The sequence below is a fragment of the Pteronotus mesoamericanus genome, unplaced genomic scaffold, assembly GCF_021234165.1.
Source record: "Pteronotus mesoamericanus isolate MK-2021 breed Mesoamerican mustached bat unplaced genomic scaffold, CSHL_Meso_final contig_2, whole genome shotgun sequence".
Taxonomy (NCBI): Eukaryota; Metazoa; Chordata; class Mammalia; order Chiroptera; family Mormoopidae; genus Pteronotus; species Pteronotus mesoamericanus.
The window spans coordinates 24,254,924-24,270,416 of NW_026555084.1; the positions used below are offsets into that span (position 1 = coordinate 24,254,924).

A 15,493-nucleotide genomic window follows, 5' to 3' on the forward strand; every position below is an offset into this window, starting at 1 on the left:
TGCAAGCCTTTTAATTCATCAAGTAGGGGGAGAAAGATGTAATTCGTTCTGAAAGGATTCACTAGACACAAGCATCACTTGGCTATTCAGTGGCACAGGATGCGCCCACAAACTACACTCTCTCTTTCGTCCGATCACATCACCCCAAAGGTGCAGAACACACCCTCTCTGCCTTCTTTCTTGCTCCTACTCCCCCTCCTCCCAAGCCTCCCAGTGCACCTTCCCCAGTCACTTATTCCTTTCGGTCACGCGCGGAGATCGTGGCTTTTTTTCCCCTCCCTTTCCTGTTTCTAACTTTCCCGCCCTAGTAGCTCTTGGCCAATAGGAAAAGTAATCGCCTCTTCGTTCCCGGCCTCTTGGTGACGTTAGGAGAAACGAGATTTCTGATTGGTCTTTCCAGAGCAAGAGCTCACCAATAACAGGCAAATTTTTTTGGTGCAGGCGCGCAGCTAGTATTGTCGCTGGTGATTGGCTGGAGTGGCTGAGACAGAAAAATGGCAGTGAGTCCCTCTGTAGTCCCTGTGGCCCTGACGGCTTCGGTGGTACCAGTCTTGTCAGCGAGTGGCGATTTCTCAAACTTGCGGGAAATTAAAAAGCAGCTGCTACTTATCGCCGGCCTTACCAGGGAGCGGGGCCTACTGCACAGTAGCAAATGGTAAGATGTCGGGGTGGGAAGGGACCCGGCTTAATCCTTGGCCTTGGGGGGCTTGTGAAGCTGATTTCGGTTTGCCGGGGTGTTCCAGGTCCGCCGAGTTAGCCTTCTCCCTCCCGGCGTTGCCTCTGGCCGAGCTTCAGCCGCCTCCGCCTATTACAGAGGTAAGGACTTCACAGCCAGCGCTCCCCATCAACTGAAGAGGGAGCTGTCCCTGGCGGGGCGGGAGTGGGGGGAGTAGACTACTTAGCAGGAATGTTTTTAGAGGGAATTCAAGCATTTAAAGAGCTGGGTGGTTGTGATGAGCTTTGGAGGACCTGGTGGTGCTTTTACTTAAGCTGGAGAGAGTAAGTAAACAATCCTTGCTTAAGATTTCACCCTTTTAAGTTTTGTAGCCCATCTTAGACAATACTCAAAATGATGAGCAAAATTGAAGATTTTTACAACAGTACGAAACTGGCTTTGGTTTCCAACAGCTATGTGTTCAAATCTCAGCCACACTAGTGACTTTCAGCAGGTTAACCTCCTGAACCAAAGTTTCCTCATCTGTGAAATGAGGATAATAGTATTTACTTTATGGGGATATTGGGAGAATCAAATGTGTCATCTACAGTACATATGTTTACATAGTTTGTGTAGTCTGAATGCTTTTATCATAATCCATTTCGTTACATGATTCCAACAGCCCCACCCCCCACTTAAAAACAATGACTATTTACCCCAAAAGGTGTAATGTAGGTGAGAGGGGGTTAGAGGAAGAAATAAGCAAACGGCAAGTGGATGTGAAAAGCACCACCAGAATCCTAAGCTGAATAGCCACATTTAAGAAATGTTTATCCAGTGAAGAATACACCGAATATATTTTGGTTCCTGTTTTGGGGCGAGAAGAATGAAGAGAATGAAATTATTAAAGTTTTAATCATCTTATTCCTAGAATTTGGTTGGGGAGGGTTGTATGTTTTTAACTTAAATATGCATCATTTCATTTTTTTTTTACATAGAGAATTATAGCAGTATTCTATGGTTTTTGCAATACTAACATGTCAAAACTTTATTGATTTTTAAAGAGAGAGAAAGTGAGAGAGAGAAACATTGATTTGTTGTTCCACTTATTTAAGCATTCATTGCTTGATTCTTGTATGTGCCCTGACCAGGGATCAAACCCGCAATGTTGGCCAAGTTAGGCGTATCCCAACGATGCTCTAACCAACTGAGCTACCTGGCCAGGGCTTTTCAAAATGTTCTTGAGGTACAAAAGGTATAAGTAATTCCACAGTATATTGCATTTATGTAGGGATTTAAAAGCCTAGAGAAGGAAGGGAATGTCAAAAATTAATGCCAGACATTTTCCATAACATTTTTACTCTTTTCCTCATGTCAAATCTATATTATTGGCTCCATTTTACAGATGAAGACCTGAATACTGAGAGAAGCTACGTAGCTTCCTTACTAATGTCATGAAACCAACAAGTCAAAGAGTTAAAATTTTACTACAGGTCCCTAATACTAAAGCTTATATGCAACTTCCACTACATTTGCAGAAACAATACGAATTTCTGAGTGTGTTGGTTTAATCTTGTAAAAATTTTTATTTTGGTAAAATGGAGACAAATGTATTTGAATAATAAAAAAATTTTTAAATGTTTATATTTTTCCCCCAGTTTTTTTATTTTTGGGGGAAAGAAGTTCTCTGACCTTGTTTCATAATAAAAAATATATATATATTTGACATTTATTTCAGGTTTTTGGGGAGGAGGAGGAGGAAAAATTACTTTTTCTTACATCTTGAAATTAATGAATATACATCATGGATTTGAACTTTTATTGTCCTATTCCCAACCTCTTACAAAAACTTGTCTTTTTTTAGGAGGATGCCCAGGATATGGATGCTTACACCCTGGCCAAGGCCTACTTTGATGTTAAAGAGTATGATCGGGCAGCACATTTCCTGCATGGCTGCAATAGCAAGAAAGCCTACTTCTTGTACATGTATTCTAGATATCTGGTGAGGGCTATTTTTATAGGCCTTCGTTTGAAAGACAAATGGATAGCTCTTGTTTGGTAGTTGCTATAGGATTTGCATCCAGTTGTATGAGAACATGTTATTCCTTCTTCAGTGAAGCATCCATATTTAGAACCAAGTGGAAAGATTTAAATCTTTCCACTTAAATAGCTTAGCAGTAGTCTAGTTGGTGAATGTACTTTATAAATACTTGTAAATAATAAATAAAATGTTTAAAATATAATATTCATTACTGACAAAGGTGTGGGGCGGTAGACCCCATTTTAGGAGTTTTGGAAGTCAATTTTGGCAGATTATGTTACTTTGAGATACTATGACCAAACAATTCTTCTTTAAGTAACTTGTCCAGTGCAAATACCTCAATATGTGCACAAGGTTACATGTACAGGTCTGTTCACTGAAGTATTTTTTGTAATACCCCAAAATGTCAACAACCTAAATATCCATTAGACAAGAAATTCAATGTTATTTCTTGCCTAAAGTATTTTTTACTATGATGTTGCAAAATGATGATTTTCCCCTCTAGCATTCTCCATATGTACTATTTATCACTTGGCATTCTACTCTAAGAAAGAGCCTTTCCTCCCCTTTCCATTTACCTATCTATTATCACTGTGGGCTCAAGGATTCTTTTATTTTTAATTGTTTATAATTCATTACTGTACTTAATTATTTTGGTACTCAAATTATGCCAGATTTGATTAGTGGGAGCCCCTGAATAGTTTCTTAAAATTACTTGACCAATAGTTGATGCCATTTTGGTTAGTCTTCAGTCCTTTAGGTATTAGAATCAGGCTGCTCATTTTAGAACAGGTTCAGAATAAATTGGTAAAAAGACCTATGTGTGGATTTTCTCTTACAGTCTGGAGAAAAGAAGAAGGATGATGAAACAGTTGATAGCCTAGGTATGAATTTCTCTTTCTTACCTTTTAGATAAACCAAGGGTTGCAGACACAAATGGCTATAGGAGCGAGGCAGATAGAACAAATGTATTAAGTAATTTAAGGAGAGCTGTTGCGAATTAGATAGCATGACTGGCTGATTGTCACCCAGCTCCAGCTGAGGGCTGCCTTGTGGCCTGGTATTGTCAGGGCTTTCTTCCCTTGGTCCTACCCCATTCACTGCAACCTGAAGCTGGAAAGTCAGATTTTTAGTTGAGGCTTCTGATTTTTAAATGTTGATACTAGTTCAAAAATTTAAACACTTTTGTGGTCCTAACAACCTATGACTGCAGACCAGTTATCAGTTGTGATTTTTGGAAAAAAATAAATTGTGTAAGATATCATTGGCCACTTGTGAGTGCTTGCTGTAAGTTTCAGGTGTAGCTGCTTGATGCCAAAGGGAATATCTTTGTCTATAAAATGAAGACCAGCAGTGTTCTCTTAGATCAGAGACTCTGTTTCTTTCCTAGGTCCTCTGGAAAAAGGACAAGTAAAAAATGAGGCTCTCAGGGAATTGAGAGTAGAGCTCAGCAAAAAGCACCAGGCTCGGGAACTTGATGGATTTGGCCTTTATCTGTAAGTGTTCAAGTACTTTGGAATTTCCTATAATATTCTCCTGAGTAGAAGAGATGTTACAGAGCATTAACTTCTGTGGTTGTTTCCTTCTTTGCTAGGTATGGTGTTGTGCTTCGAAAACTGGATTTGGTGAAAGAGGCTATTGATGTATTTGTGGAGGCTACTCATGTTTTGCCTTTACATTGGGGAGCCTGGCTAGAACTCTGTAACTTGATTACAGACAAAGAGATGGTAAATTGAGATGAGATATGTGAAAAACCCTGTGCTTCAAGTCTTATGTAATTCTGTAATAATGGGGTGGGGGGAGAGAGGTTTGCTAAGCCTTTGACTATAGCTAGCTCTTTGCTTCTTCTCTGGTCTCTTCCACTGTTGGGATTTTGGTCTTCAGGTCTTCGTTTGAAAGACAAATGGATAGCTCTTGTTTGGTAGTTGCTGTAGGATTTGCATCCAGTTGTACGAGAATATCTTTTCATGTTCATATTTTCACATTCAAGTTTTCCTGCAACTTGTTTTTATAGACTAAATGCTGTTACAGCCTCTCTCCTAATTCCAAAGATGCTATAGGAAAGGTCCCTCTGAAATCAAGGATTATATTTAAAATATTTTAAGTCTCTGCTGAGCTCCTGGGACTCTGAAGATACAGAGATTTGTCGATTAATGAAATAATGTATATTAAATTGCTTTATAAACTGCAATCATTTTGTTAGTCATCATTAGAGGATATTGTCTACAGAGTGTATTTTGCTGTTCTTTAGTAGTTAATGGAAATGGCAACACATTTCCATTTGCCTGCTCTAAAGAGCCAAAGGCTGATGGATTCCCCCCAGTAATGATAAATGCTACTAAATCTGTGTCTGAAATCTTAGCCTTGGTTTACTATATTCACCTATCTCTAACTGCCTGCTAGACTTTATCTCTGAATACACAAAATCAAATTTCTCATCTTACCTACCAAATTTCTTTTTCTCCCAACTCTATAGACTCATTAGCGGCACTATTTCTCAAGACATCCAGTATTAATGTCTCAGAATCATATTTGTCTCCTCCCTTTCTCTTATTTCCTTTACCTATTTAGTCACCAGACATTGCCGTGATTTCTTTTTTGTATGCATCTCTTTCTTTTGGCCTCCTTTGCCATCTTGGTTATCATCTCCAATTTGGATTTCTTCTAAGTAATAGATATACTTTTATCTAGCTTTCCCATCTTTACACACCCATTTCCAAGCCATCTTGCATACTGTTTCCAAACTTACTTTTTTTATTTTTTAAAGATTTTTTTAATCTATTTATTTTTAGAGCAAGGGGAAGGGAGGGAGAAAGAAAAGGAGAGAAACATCTATGTGTGGGTGCCTCTCATGCACCCCACATGTGCCCCAAATGGGGATAGAACCTTTGGTTCGCAGGCCACTGCTGAATCCACTGAGCCAGGCCAGCCGGGACTCCAAACTTATTCTTAAAACACGCATGTCATCCTGTCATTCTCTTGCAAAAAACTGCAGTGGTTTCCTATAATTGCATCCCATTTCTTGTTGCACCATAGGACCCACCCTACCAGTTCAGTCTTATTTTTCCACTACTTCCCAGCACAAAGCTTCCTCTCAAACAAGCTTGTTTGCCCAACTTCTTTAACCACACTCATCATGACTGTTTTCCCTCTTCTTATGTTGCCCTTGCGTAAAACATTGTCTTTTTTTCTCTCCTACTCCCTTTTTTCTATTCAAATTTATCCGTCCTCCAAGAAACTTCAAATCCTATCTATCTTTTGAAGCCTTCCCCAACTAGGTTGTGCTTGTAAACCCTATTATAATTGAACTGCGCTGTGTTCATTATTAAGTGCTGTAATAAAATTTTGGTGGTAAAATTCTTTAGACCAGCGATTTTCAACTGGCATCTTTTGTGCCTTTTTCATCTCATGGCATACATAAACTAATTACTAAAATTTTGCAGCACACCAAAAATATATTTTTTGCCAATCTGACAAAAAAAAATAGGTATAATTTTGATTCATTCATGCTGTGTGGCTATTGTTGTATTGGCTGTTTTTTGTTTGTTTGTTTGTTTTTTAATTTGACAACCTAAGGGAAAAGAGGTCAGTGCCCCTGACTAAATAGTCAGGTATCACATGATTTAAAAATTCTCATGGCACACCGGTTGAAAATCACTGCTGTAGGCAATAAAAATAGTCCATTGATGTTCATTTGGAGAGAGGTCAAAGTATATTAAGTGTGTCCCTCTCTCTCCTGCTGCCAGCTGAAGTTCCTGTCTTTGCCAGACACCTGGATGAAAGAGTTTTTTCTGGCTCATATATACACAGAGTTGCAGTTGATAGAGGAGGCCCTGCAAAAGTATCAGAATCTCATTGATGTAGGCTTCTCTAAGAGCTCATATATTGTTTCCCAAATTGCAGTTGCCTATCACAATATCAGAGGTAAGTGAGTAAGGACAATGAAATCCATCAAACCCTGAAAGTAGCATTGTGGTGTTTTCTGAACTATCTTCTTTCTGCAGATATTGACAAAGCCCTCTCTATTTTTAATGAGCTAAGGAAACAAGACCCTTACAGGATTGAGAATATGGACACATTCTCCAACCTTCTTTATGTCAGGGTGAGCTGCTGCTTTTACTTGGATTTAATTAAGCTCTTTTGTGCTTTCATCTGGTTTGGATTGTCACCCAATTGCATCAGCTACAAGAAAAATAATTTAGGGGGTTCCTTTTTCATGCTTAGACCCGTCCTTTTCTTTTCTTCCAGAGCATGAAATCTGAGTTGAGTTACTTGGCTCACAACCTCTGTGAGATTGATAAATACCGTGTAGAAACGTGCTGTGTAATTGGTAAGAGTCATTATTCTTTTTCTTTTAAGTTTTACGTTTATTGTAAGTAATTCAAAAGTAAAAATAACAATATAAAAGTGTCAAAGGTAACAAAATTATATACAGTAGAATGTGAAAGCTCACTGTAATCCCATTCCCAAGATTGTTTGGTAAACATGGCTCCAGAATATTTTTCTGTGTGAATACTAAAAATGAGTGTGTGTACAGTTTGCTTGCAAAAACTGTATCATTATACACACTGCTTTGTAACTTTTTTAAACATATCTTTTCCATTTTTTTATTTTTGTACATTTAGATTTTTATTATTTTTTATGGTTATTTAGTATTTTATTATAAAGATGTGCCATCATTTGAATTTAATCATTTTCTGTTATATAAGTTATGACCAGCATTTGTTAATACAAAAATTGCATCAGGAAACATCCTTGTATATGTACATTTATTTTTGCTTGTTTATGCAGTTATTTTTGTGTAATAAGCAGTGAAATACTGAATCAAAAGTGTGTATTTTTTAAACTTTAGTATTACTAAAAAGTTTGTAAGAACTTCCAATCAAACCTATGAAAAGAGATGAGAGTACCTGTTTTTCTGTTTTAGGGTGTCTGAATTTGGCACTAATGACATTTTGGGCTAGCGGTCTTTTTGTGTATGGGGCTGTTCTGTGCTTCGTAGGGTGTTAGCAGTATCCCTAGCCTCTACCCATAGCTCCCTTCCCCCAGTTATGATGATCAGAAGTGTTTGCAGGTATTGTCAAATAACCTCTTAAGGTCATCCCTGGTCAGGAATCATGGTCCCATGTACTTGGCCATGCAAGTGTGGCCTGATAATCAGTTGATATAAAGAGATGAATGGTCACTCCTGGACAAAAGTAAATTTGGTTGGTTGTGATTGAAAGCACAGGTTCCCTGAAGGTGAAACAGATAAACATGTCCCTGGATCTTTGGTGAGATTGCATCAAGATCATGCATTTGTACCTATCAAGATGAGGATGTTGTTAATAAACTGATAGAATTTCAATTCATTAATTATTCAATAAATATTTCCAGCCCTTGTGGAAGTTGTAGTCTGGCATGGGAAATAAGTATTTAAAAAAACATAGTAAGTCCTATGGGAACATAGGTAAGAGTAGGAACAAGTCATCTTTTCAATATCAGAACATTATGAATCAAGTCCATTAAGGTGAGGGTGGAACTCTCAATTTATTCAGAAAACATTTTCATGCATCTTCTGAGTGTGAGGCACTATGCTTTTTATTGCAATACCTACCCTGATTACCTAATTTAGGAAGGCCAGTAATAAAACAACTGTAATACATGGGCTGAGTGTTATGATTGAGGCAAACATAGGATGCAGAGAGTACAAAGTAAATGTGTTGAATCCAGTCTGAGATTAGAGAAAATGATGCTTAAAGAATAGGCAGGAGTGAAAGGGTTCAGTGAGGGAGAAGGATTGACTTGGGAAGGGCATCGTAGTGCAGAGGCATTGAAGTGTGGAACATTGTGCTGGAAATAGTCCAACATCCTGAAGTATGTGGTGTGGGAGGTGGGAATGCAAAAAGGGGCTAGATCTTGAAGAGCCTTTTCTGTCTGGCTAAAAGTTTGGATTGTATTCTTAGGCAGTAAGAGTCTCCTGAAGGATTTTAAAACAGTGATAAAAGTTTTCAGATTTTCATTTTCAAATGATGATTGGAGACATTGTCCTGGGAGGATTAGAAAAAGGGCAAGACTAGAGGCATGGAGACCAGGTAGGAGGCTTCTACAATAATCCAGTCTAGGGATGATGAGAACCTAAGATGAGGATGTCTTGGCAGGAGGAATGGAGAGAGGAATTTAGGAAATAGAACACACAGGAATTGGTGCCTGAGTGGCCAGATTGATAACAGTGCCCTTTACATGAAGAAAGAAAATAGAGGTAGGGAAAAATAATGAACAGTTCTTTTTTTAATACTTATTTACTTAAAGCCAATTAAAATCAAAGGAGACATACATGTGAATAGTTAGGAGTTTTTTGGGGTTTTTTTTTAAATAATCACTTCAGGTGAACTCTTCGATGAACTGTGTTTTTTTGCCTCAGCATATCTGTAATGCCCACCAAAGTTACTGAGATATGGTCAATAAATGCTTGTTGAATTCAGCCCACCTACAATAAAATTTAAGAATAAGGAACATTAGATGTGACAGAATATACTTCAGCTTTCACATTATAACCAGTTCAGAGGAAGTGAAAGGAGAAAGAAGGGTAGAAAAAAAGAAACCGAAGACCTGAGAGAGAATGCAACAACTTAAGGATGGAGTGATGGCAAGAATTTCCTACTTGTTTAGTCACTGCTTCTGCTTATATGTCTTGATGTGAATTGATTGCTTCCTTCTGCATCTTTTCTGGAGTTCCAGTCTCAGAGAAACTGTATGTACACATCAGCATATATTGCAGTATAACATAGTTTAAATTAGAACACTGGAACCAGACTGCCCAAATTTAAATCTGAGTTCTGCTGCTAACTAGCTGTGTGACCTTGGCCTTAAGCTTTCTGTGCTGTAGCTTCCTCATCCAAAAAGGGATAATAATGGAAACTTCTCTCATATAGTTGCTGACAGATTTAATAAATTGATACATACAAAGCCCTTAAAACAATGTAAGTAGCCCTGTCTGGTATGGTTCAGTGGGTTGAGTGCCAGCCTGAGAACTAAAAGGTCCCAGGTTTGATTCCTGTTCAGGGCATATGCCTGAGTTGCTGGCCAGGTCACTGGTTGGGGGCATGTGAGAGGCAACTGATGGACGTTTCTCACCCTCTCTTTCTCCCTCCTTTCCCTTCTCTAGAAATGAGTAAATAAAATCTTTTAAAAAAAACAGATAAAAACAGTATAAGTTGCCTAATGTATTATAATCATTCAGTACATTTTAGCTGTTCCAACTGGTCAAAAAAATCACATCTACTTAATCTTTATCCAGAACTTAACGGTTTTGACTTCTTAACATCTCCTTTGTCATCCTGACACTGTTAGCAGCTAGGGCTTATACCCTTGGTACCACTACCTCATTTTCTCCTGTTCTGTTACAAAAGTTAACCTTTGGACACTCGGCCTAAAGTCTCTGTCTCTGAGTCAGGGGCAGAAGCAAAGATATCCTTGTACAAGACATAAAGTTCTCCATTTTGATTTTTTACCAGGTGAATGTGAACTTGAATTTGTGCTTAAGCAATCAGGTATAGGGTGCAGACAATTGTTAAAAATGATTCCTAAATCAAACTAACAGCTGAATCTAGAGAGATTTAAATATATATATAGAAGTGTTTGTGTGTGTGTGTGTGTGTGTGTGTGTGTGTGTATGTGTGTGTATGTATGTTTTGTTGTTTTTTGCCAAAATGGAATCATGTTCTATAATTTCTCTGCAATTTGCTTTTTCTACTTGACAGCATGTCATGATCTGTGCAAGATTGTGTGTATGTGTGTGTGTGTATGTGTGTGTGTGTATCTAAACCTGTCTTTTTATATAGTTTATTTATGCACATGCAATTTATACATAAAGGAAATTTTTTGAAGTACAGAATTTTATTTTATTTTTTTTTGCTTGCTGCTCCCTTTCCCTTTGAAGATACATATGTTAGGATGTTCCATACCAAATGAAAATGTATATGCCCATATGCAGGGTTTAATGGGCTATTTGCTTTACAAAAAATAGATCACATTAGCCTTGGCTGGTGTGGCTTAGTTGGATGGAGTGTTGTCCTATAAACTGAAAGTTTGCTGGTTTGATTACTGGTCAGGACACATGCTTGGGTTGCGGTCCAGGTCCCCATTTGGGGCATGCAAGAGACAGCTGTTGATGTTTCTCTCCCTCTCTTTTTCCCTCTCCTCCCCTCTCTCTAAAAATAAATGAAATCTTACCAAAAAAATAGAAATACACATTTCTCTGCATTTTACTCTTTTCATTCAACAAGATCTCATAAAAAATTCCCCTAAGTGTTGGTATAGCTCTCATTCATCTTTTAAAAAATAATAGCTTTATTAAGATATAATTTACATAACATAAAATTCACCCGCTTGAACTTTGTAGTTCATGAGTTTTTATACATTTATACAGTTGTGTAACCATAGCCATAATCCAGTTAAGAATACTCTATCACCACAAAAAGTTTCTTTGCATCTATTTGCAGTCAGTTTCACTCCCACTTCCAAGCAGGCACAGATCTGCCTTCTGAATCTCTGTAGTTTTACCATTTCTAGGAATGTCTTATAAATGAAATCTTGCAGTATTTAGCCTTACTGTCTGGCATCTCACTTAGCACTTTTTTAGGTTCATCCATGTCATAACATGTATCAATAGTTATTCCCTTTTTATTGCTGACTAGTATTCCATTGTTTGGATATATATCATATTTTGTTTATCCATTTACCAGTTGACATAAGACAAGTGGCTTTTGTACCCTTTCTTCAAATAAAACCTTCCACAGAATCCTAGTGTCTTTGACTTGCTCTTTTTAAGACCAATGATAATATAAGTCCTTTGATTCCTGAGGGAGAGGGAGCTCCGAGCTCAACCTTTTCACCTCTGAGGTACCTGCTCAGAACCCTAGGGATATAGTTGGAAAACCACCAATCTGAAGCTTACTCTAGAAATTTCCTACCCTATAAGAAAATACCTGTGTAAAGACTATATCCAGATGAAATAAGATGAAGGAAAACTTGGAGTGTTAGGGAACACTTTTTTTGTTAACCAGAATGTGATAAGTGACATATACTTCCCAAGGGAATGATGATATTCCCCTTAGGTACAGTTTGGCTTTTTTGCAAGGACTTTAGGGGAATGGGTTATGCTTTCATGCTCACTGTGTGGAATGCCATCTATTTTAGAGGACTTGTATTTTTACCTTTCTAATTATACATATTTTTGTTTGTTTTTCAATCAGGCAATTATTACAGTTTGCGTTCCCAGCATGAGAAAGCAGCCTTGTATTTCCAGAGAGCCTTGAAATTGAACCCTCGGTATCTTGGGGCCTGGACACTGATGGGACATGAGTACATGGAAATGAAGAACACATCTGCTGCCATTCAGGCCTATAGGTGAGCTCCTAGTTGTGGGGTTAGGTGGAACAGATTGCCATGATGTTAGGAGCCTCTGCTGAGCCTGCAAGTTGCTAACCTTGATTCTACCCTCTTACCGGTCTCTTTTCCATTTCTTAGACATGCCATTGAGGTTAATAAACGGGACTACAGAGCCTGGTATGGCCTTGGGCAGACCTATGAGATTCTAAAGATGCCATTTTACTGCCTTTATTATTACAGACGTGCTCATCAGCTTCGGTAAGTCTGGCCACTTGACAATGTGTTTTTTTGTGGGAAGGACTGATGCATTTCTTTCTCTTTTAATGGCTACTAAGGGACTAACTGGTGGGTAGTGTATAGAGTATGGATATACTGGACAAGGGGTGACTCAGGTTCTGGATGGGAGAAAGCAAGATGGCCTGAGATTTCATCAGGCTACTGAGAATGGTGTGCAATTTAGAACTTAGGAATTTTTTATTTCTGGAATTTTCCATGTAACAGTTTCAGACTGCAGTAACTGAAATTGTGGAAAGTGGACCTGCGAATAAAGGGGGACCGCTGTAGTAGGGGTAGTGGTTTCTCAAGGGAGGGCTTTGAGCTCTCTATAAAGTCTTTGCTCAGACTGCTATTCCTATTTTCTCTCAGGCCCAATGATTCTCGTATGCTGGTTGCTTTAGGAGAATGTTATGAGAAACTCAATCAACTCGTGGAAGCCAAAAAGGTATCTGAAATTGAGTCCTAGAGAATTTGAATGGAAATTTGCTGTTTGGATGAAGGATTGGGCTATCTGTGCTCTTTAACTGTGCTTCATTCTGATATCTCTACATAAGGAAGTCTGAAACAGGTTTAAAAGCAAAGCTGGGGTGATATTACCAGTGGGAATGGCAGTATGTAGCCTGGACCTATCATATTGAATAAAAATGCCTTGCATGCTGCAAATCTGAAGTTCTGGGAGGCTTACAGGACCTGAGCCTTTTTGTGACTAGTCAAAGTGACTAGTTTATTATTTTGACAGTGCTATTGGAGAGCTTACGCTGTGGGAGATGTGGAGAAAATGGCTCTGGTGAAACTGGCAAAGTGAGTAAAACAGTATTGATATTTCTGTTGGCTTCTCTGATATGGTGGGTCCTGCATGCTCTAGAGCCTCCTATCATCCTGCATGAGGTAGTGCTGTAGCATGGTTTATGAGGACTGGTCTGGAAATTTAGCCATCTTGACTTGAGAGAATGCTACTACTCTTTGAAGGGGAAATTGCTTTCCTATTAGGCAAGAGATCAAGAATAAATTGAAAGAAATGAAATGAAATTTCCACATCAGAATAGTCTAAGAAAACTAAGTACTGATCTCCTCCTAATAAGGACTAACTTAGGAATGGTAGACAGACAGGTTCTTAAATGCAATTTTATTCCTGCCAGTGCTTTTTTGGTTTCTTAGGAAAAAATCTGAATTGTGTCGTATCTTTTTAAAATCTTACTCAGGGTATTAATAGCAAGTTTTTGCAAAGATATGTTACCCAGCTTAAGTATTTACTAACTCTCCCTTCCTTACCAGTAGCAGAGTAATGATTTTAAGCTTTGGTAAAATAACCCATCACATCTGGGCACTAATAACTATTCTGGGTCCCCTTGTGTCATTTGTCAAAATTTGTACTTGTCAATTTTTTGTCTTTTTGGTCTTAATCATGTGCTTTTACTTTTTATCATTAGTTTGGCTTTGAGACCTGACTTTTACTTAAAGACCAATTTCTTTTGTAGGCTTCATGAACAGTTGACTGAGTCAGAACAGGCTGCCCAATGTTACATCAAATATATCCAAGATATCTATTCCTGTGGGGTATGTGTCATGGCCATGACAACTGGGTTGCTGATCTTATTTATTATTATTTTTTTTAACTGACCAATTTGTTGTTCCTTAGTTATGCATTCATTGGTTGAGTCTTGTATGTGCCCTGACTGGGAATTGAACCCACAAACTTGGCGTATTGGGTCAACACTATAACCGATTGAGCTACAGGGCCAGGGCTCTGACCTCAGTCATTCCTGTTTTCCTTATCTAGGAAATAGTGGAACACTTGGAGGAGAGCACAGCTTTCCGCTATCTGGCCCAATACTATTTTAAGTGCAAACTGTGGGATGAAGCTTCAACTTGTGCCCAAAAGTGCTGCGCATTCAATGATGTGAGTATCACTTCTTTAATAATTTGGATTTTCAGCTTGAACATATGATCTTTATCATGATCTGAGGGTGGAAAGAGGATAAGAGGAATCAAAGGCTACCTTGATTTGTGGAACTTATATATGAGTACTTAAGAACCAGTTTTTGAGAATACCCTTGGACATATTTTGAAATAGTTGCTTGACTTTGTTTCAGACCCGGGAAGAAGGTAAGGCCTTGCTCCGGCAAATCCTGCAGCTTCGGAACCAAGGAGAGACTCCTTCCACCGAGATGCCTGCTCCCTTTTTCCTCCCTGCTTCACTGTCTGCTAACAACACTCCTACGCGCAGAGTTTCTCCACTTAACCTGTCTTCAGTCACACCATAGTTGGCTACTTTCAAGCTTGCACATTGCCAGACCAATATTAAGCCTTACCTCCATGTAAAAAAACATCCATGTCTTCTTGTAAGGACCTTAGTTCTTTGTGTGTGTACAGATGGAAACTCCTTGGGCATAGTTTATAGAATCACCTTCAGAGTAGACTGACAGAAGAATCCTGGCAGGAAAGACATTGTCTTTTACCAGTTAGAAGCACTTCTATCTTCCTTATGTTCAGAGAGTAGGTACAGATTTTGGCTTTCTTCCTGGTTTTCCCCACCCCTGCCCCCAAATTCTCTGTAATAGCACTTTAGCACCTGCAAGGTTACAGGAAAACGTTCTAATGCTGCTGGGAGTGGATGATTTCTTGAGAGGTAAGGAAGGGAGAAGTCTGTTGACTCTACCCTCTGCTGACAGTAGGGTCACTGGATACCCTAGCACGGTCAGGGCACTGGATGGACATGACCTTGTTGTTCTTGTGTTTGCTGAACATGACTATTCTGGTGTCAGAAATTAGGTCTAAATCAAGTTAAAGATGTACATTTATTCTTCCTCTAGGGAGACATTCTTCCAAAACATGGTTTTGAAGAGTCTCCTAGATTTCAAATTGGAGGTAACTGACTGGAGTTGAATAAAAGGGACAAAAGAATCTCACTGAGCATGAAGGGCCCCTACTGAGGGCAAAAGATGTCTTACAGAGTAGATATCCCTCACTTAAGTGAAATAAGGAGACAAGATTACAAGTAATTTTGTGGACATTTGGAAATAAACTCATTTCAAGCTGGTCTGTTTTAATATTTTTGTTATAATTGTCCTTTTTTTCCCCTCTATCTCCAACAGCCTTTTTCAGGTTTTAATATGCTTAGACAAGGCAAAGGGAATCATTGTTAGTGT

General features: G+C 38.6%; 1 protein-coding gene across 2 annotated transcripts; it reads left to right on the forward strand.

Annotated features, from left to right (window-relative positions):
* Nucleotides 1–481: 481 nt before the first annotated feature.
* Nucleotides 482–15,374, forward strand: CDC23 (cell division cycle 23). 2 transcript variants are annotated; one of them, XM_054568407.1, is made up of 16 exons: nt 482–655; nt 744–816; nt 2,520–2,657; nt 3,538–3,580; nt 4,087–4,192; nt 4,291–4,423; nt 6,443–6,620; nt 6,701–6,798; nt 6,945–7,026; nt 11,933–12,086; nt 12,207–12,326; nt 12,714–12,789; nt 13,084–13,145; nt 13,823–13,901; nt 14,125–14,244; nt 14,438–15,374. In XM_054568407.1, the coding sequence occupies exons 1-16, from the start codon at nt 495–497 to the stop codon at nt 14,606–14,608; spliced, it is 1,794 nt and encodes a 597-aa protein (XP_054424382.1). In that variant the 5' UTR covers nt 482–494; the 3' UTR covers nt 14,609–15,374. The 2 variants fall into 2 exon arrangements, with proteins under 2 accessions (XP_054424382.1, XP_054424383.1); XM_054568408.1 differs by lacking the exon at nt 744–816 and having other exon boundaries at nt 617–655.
* The last annotated feature ends 119 nt before the right edge of the window (nt 15,375–15,493 follow it).

Coding starts and splice junctions, on each gene's coding strand:
- CDC23 (XM_054568407.1), top strand. CDS start 495: ATGGCAGTGAGTCCCTCTGTAGTCCCTGTGGCCCTGACGGCTTCGGTG. Junction 4,193..4,290: donor GATGGATTTGGCCTTTATCT/GTAAGTGTTCAA, acceptor CTTCTTTGCTAG/GTATGGTGTTGTGCTTCGAA. Junction 12,087..12,206: donor GCTGCCATTCAGGCCTATAG/GTGAGCTCCTAG, acceptor TCCATTTCTTAG/ACATGCCATTGAGGTTAATA.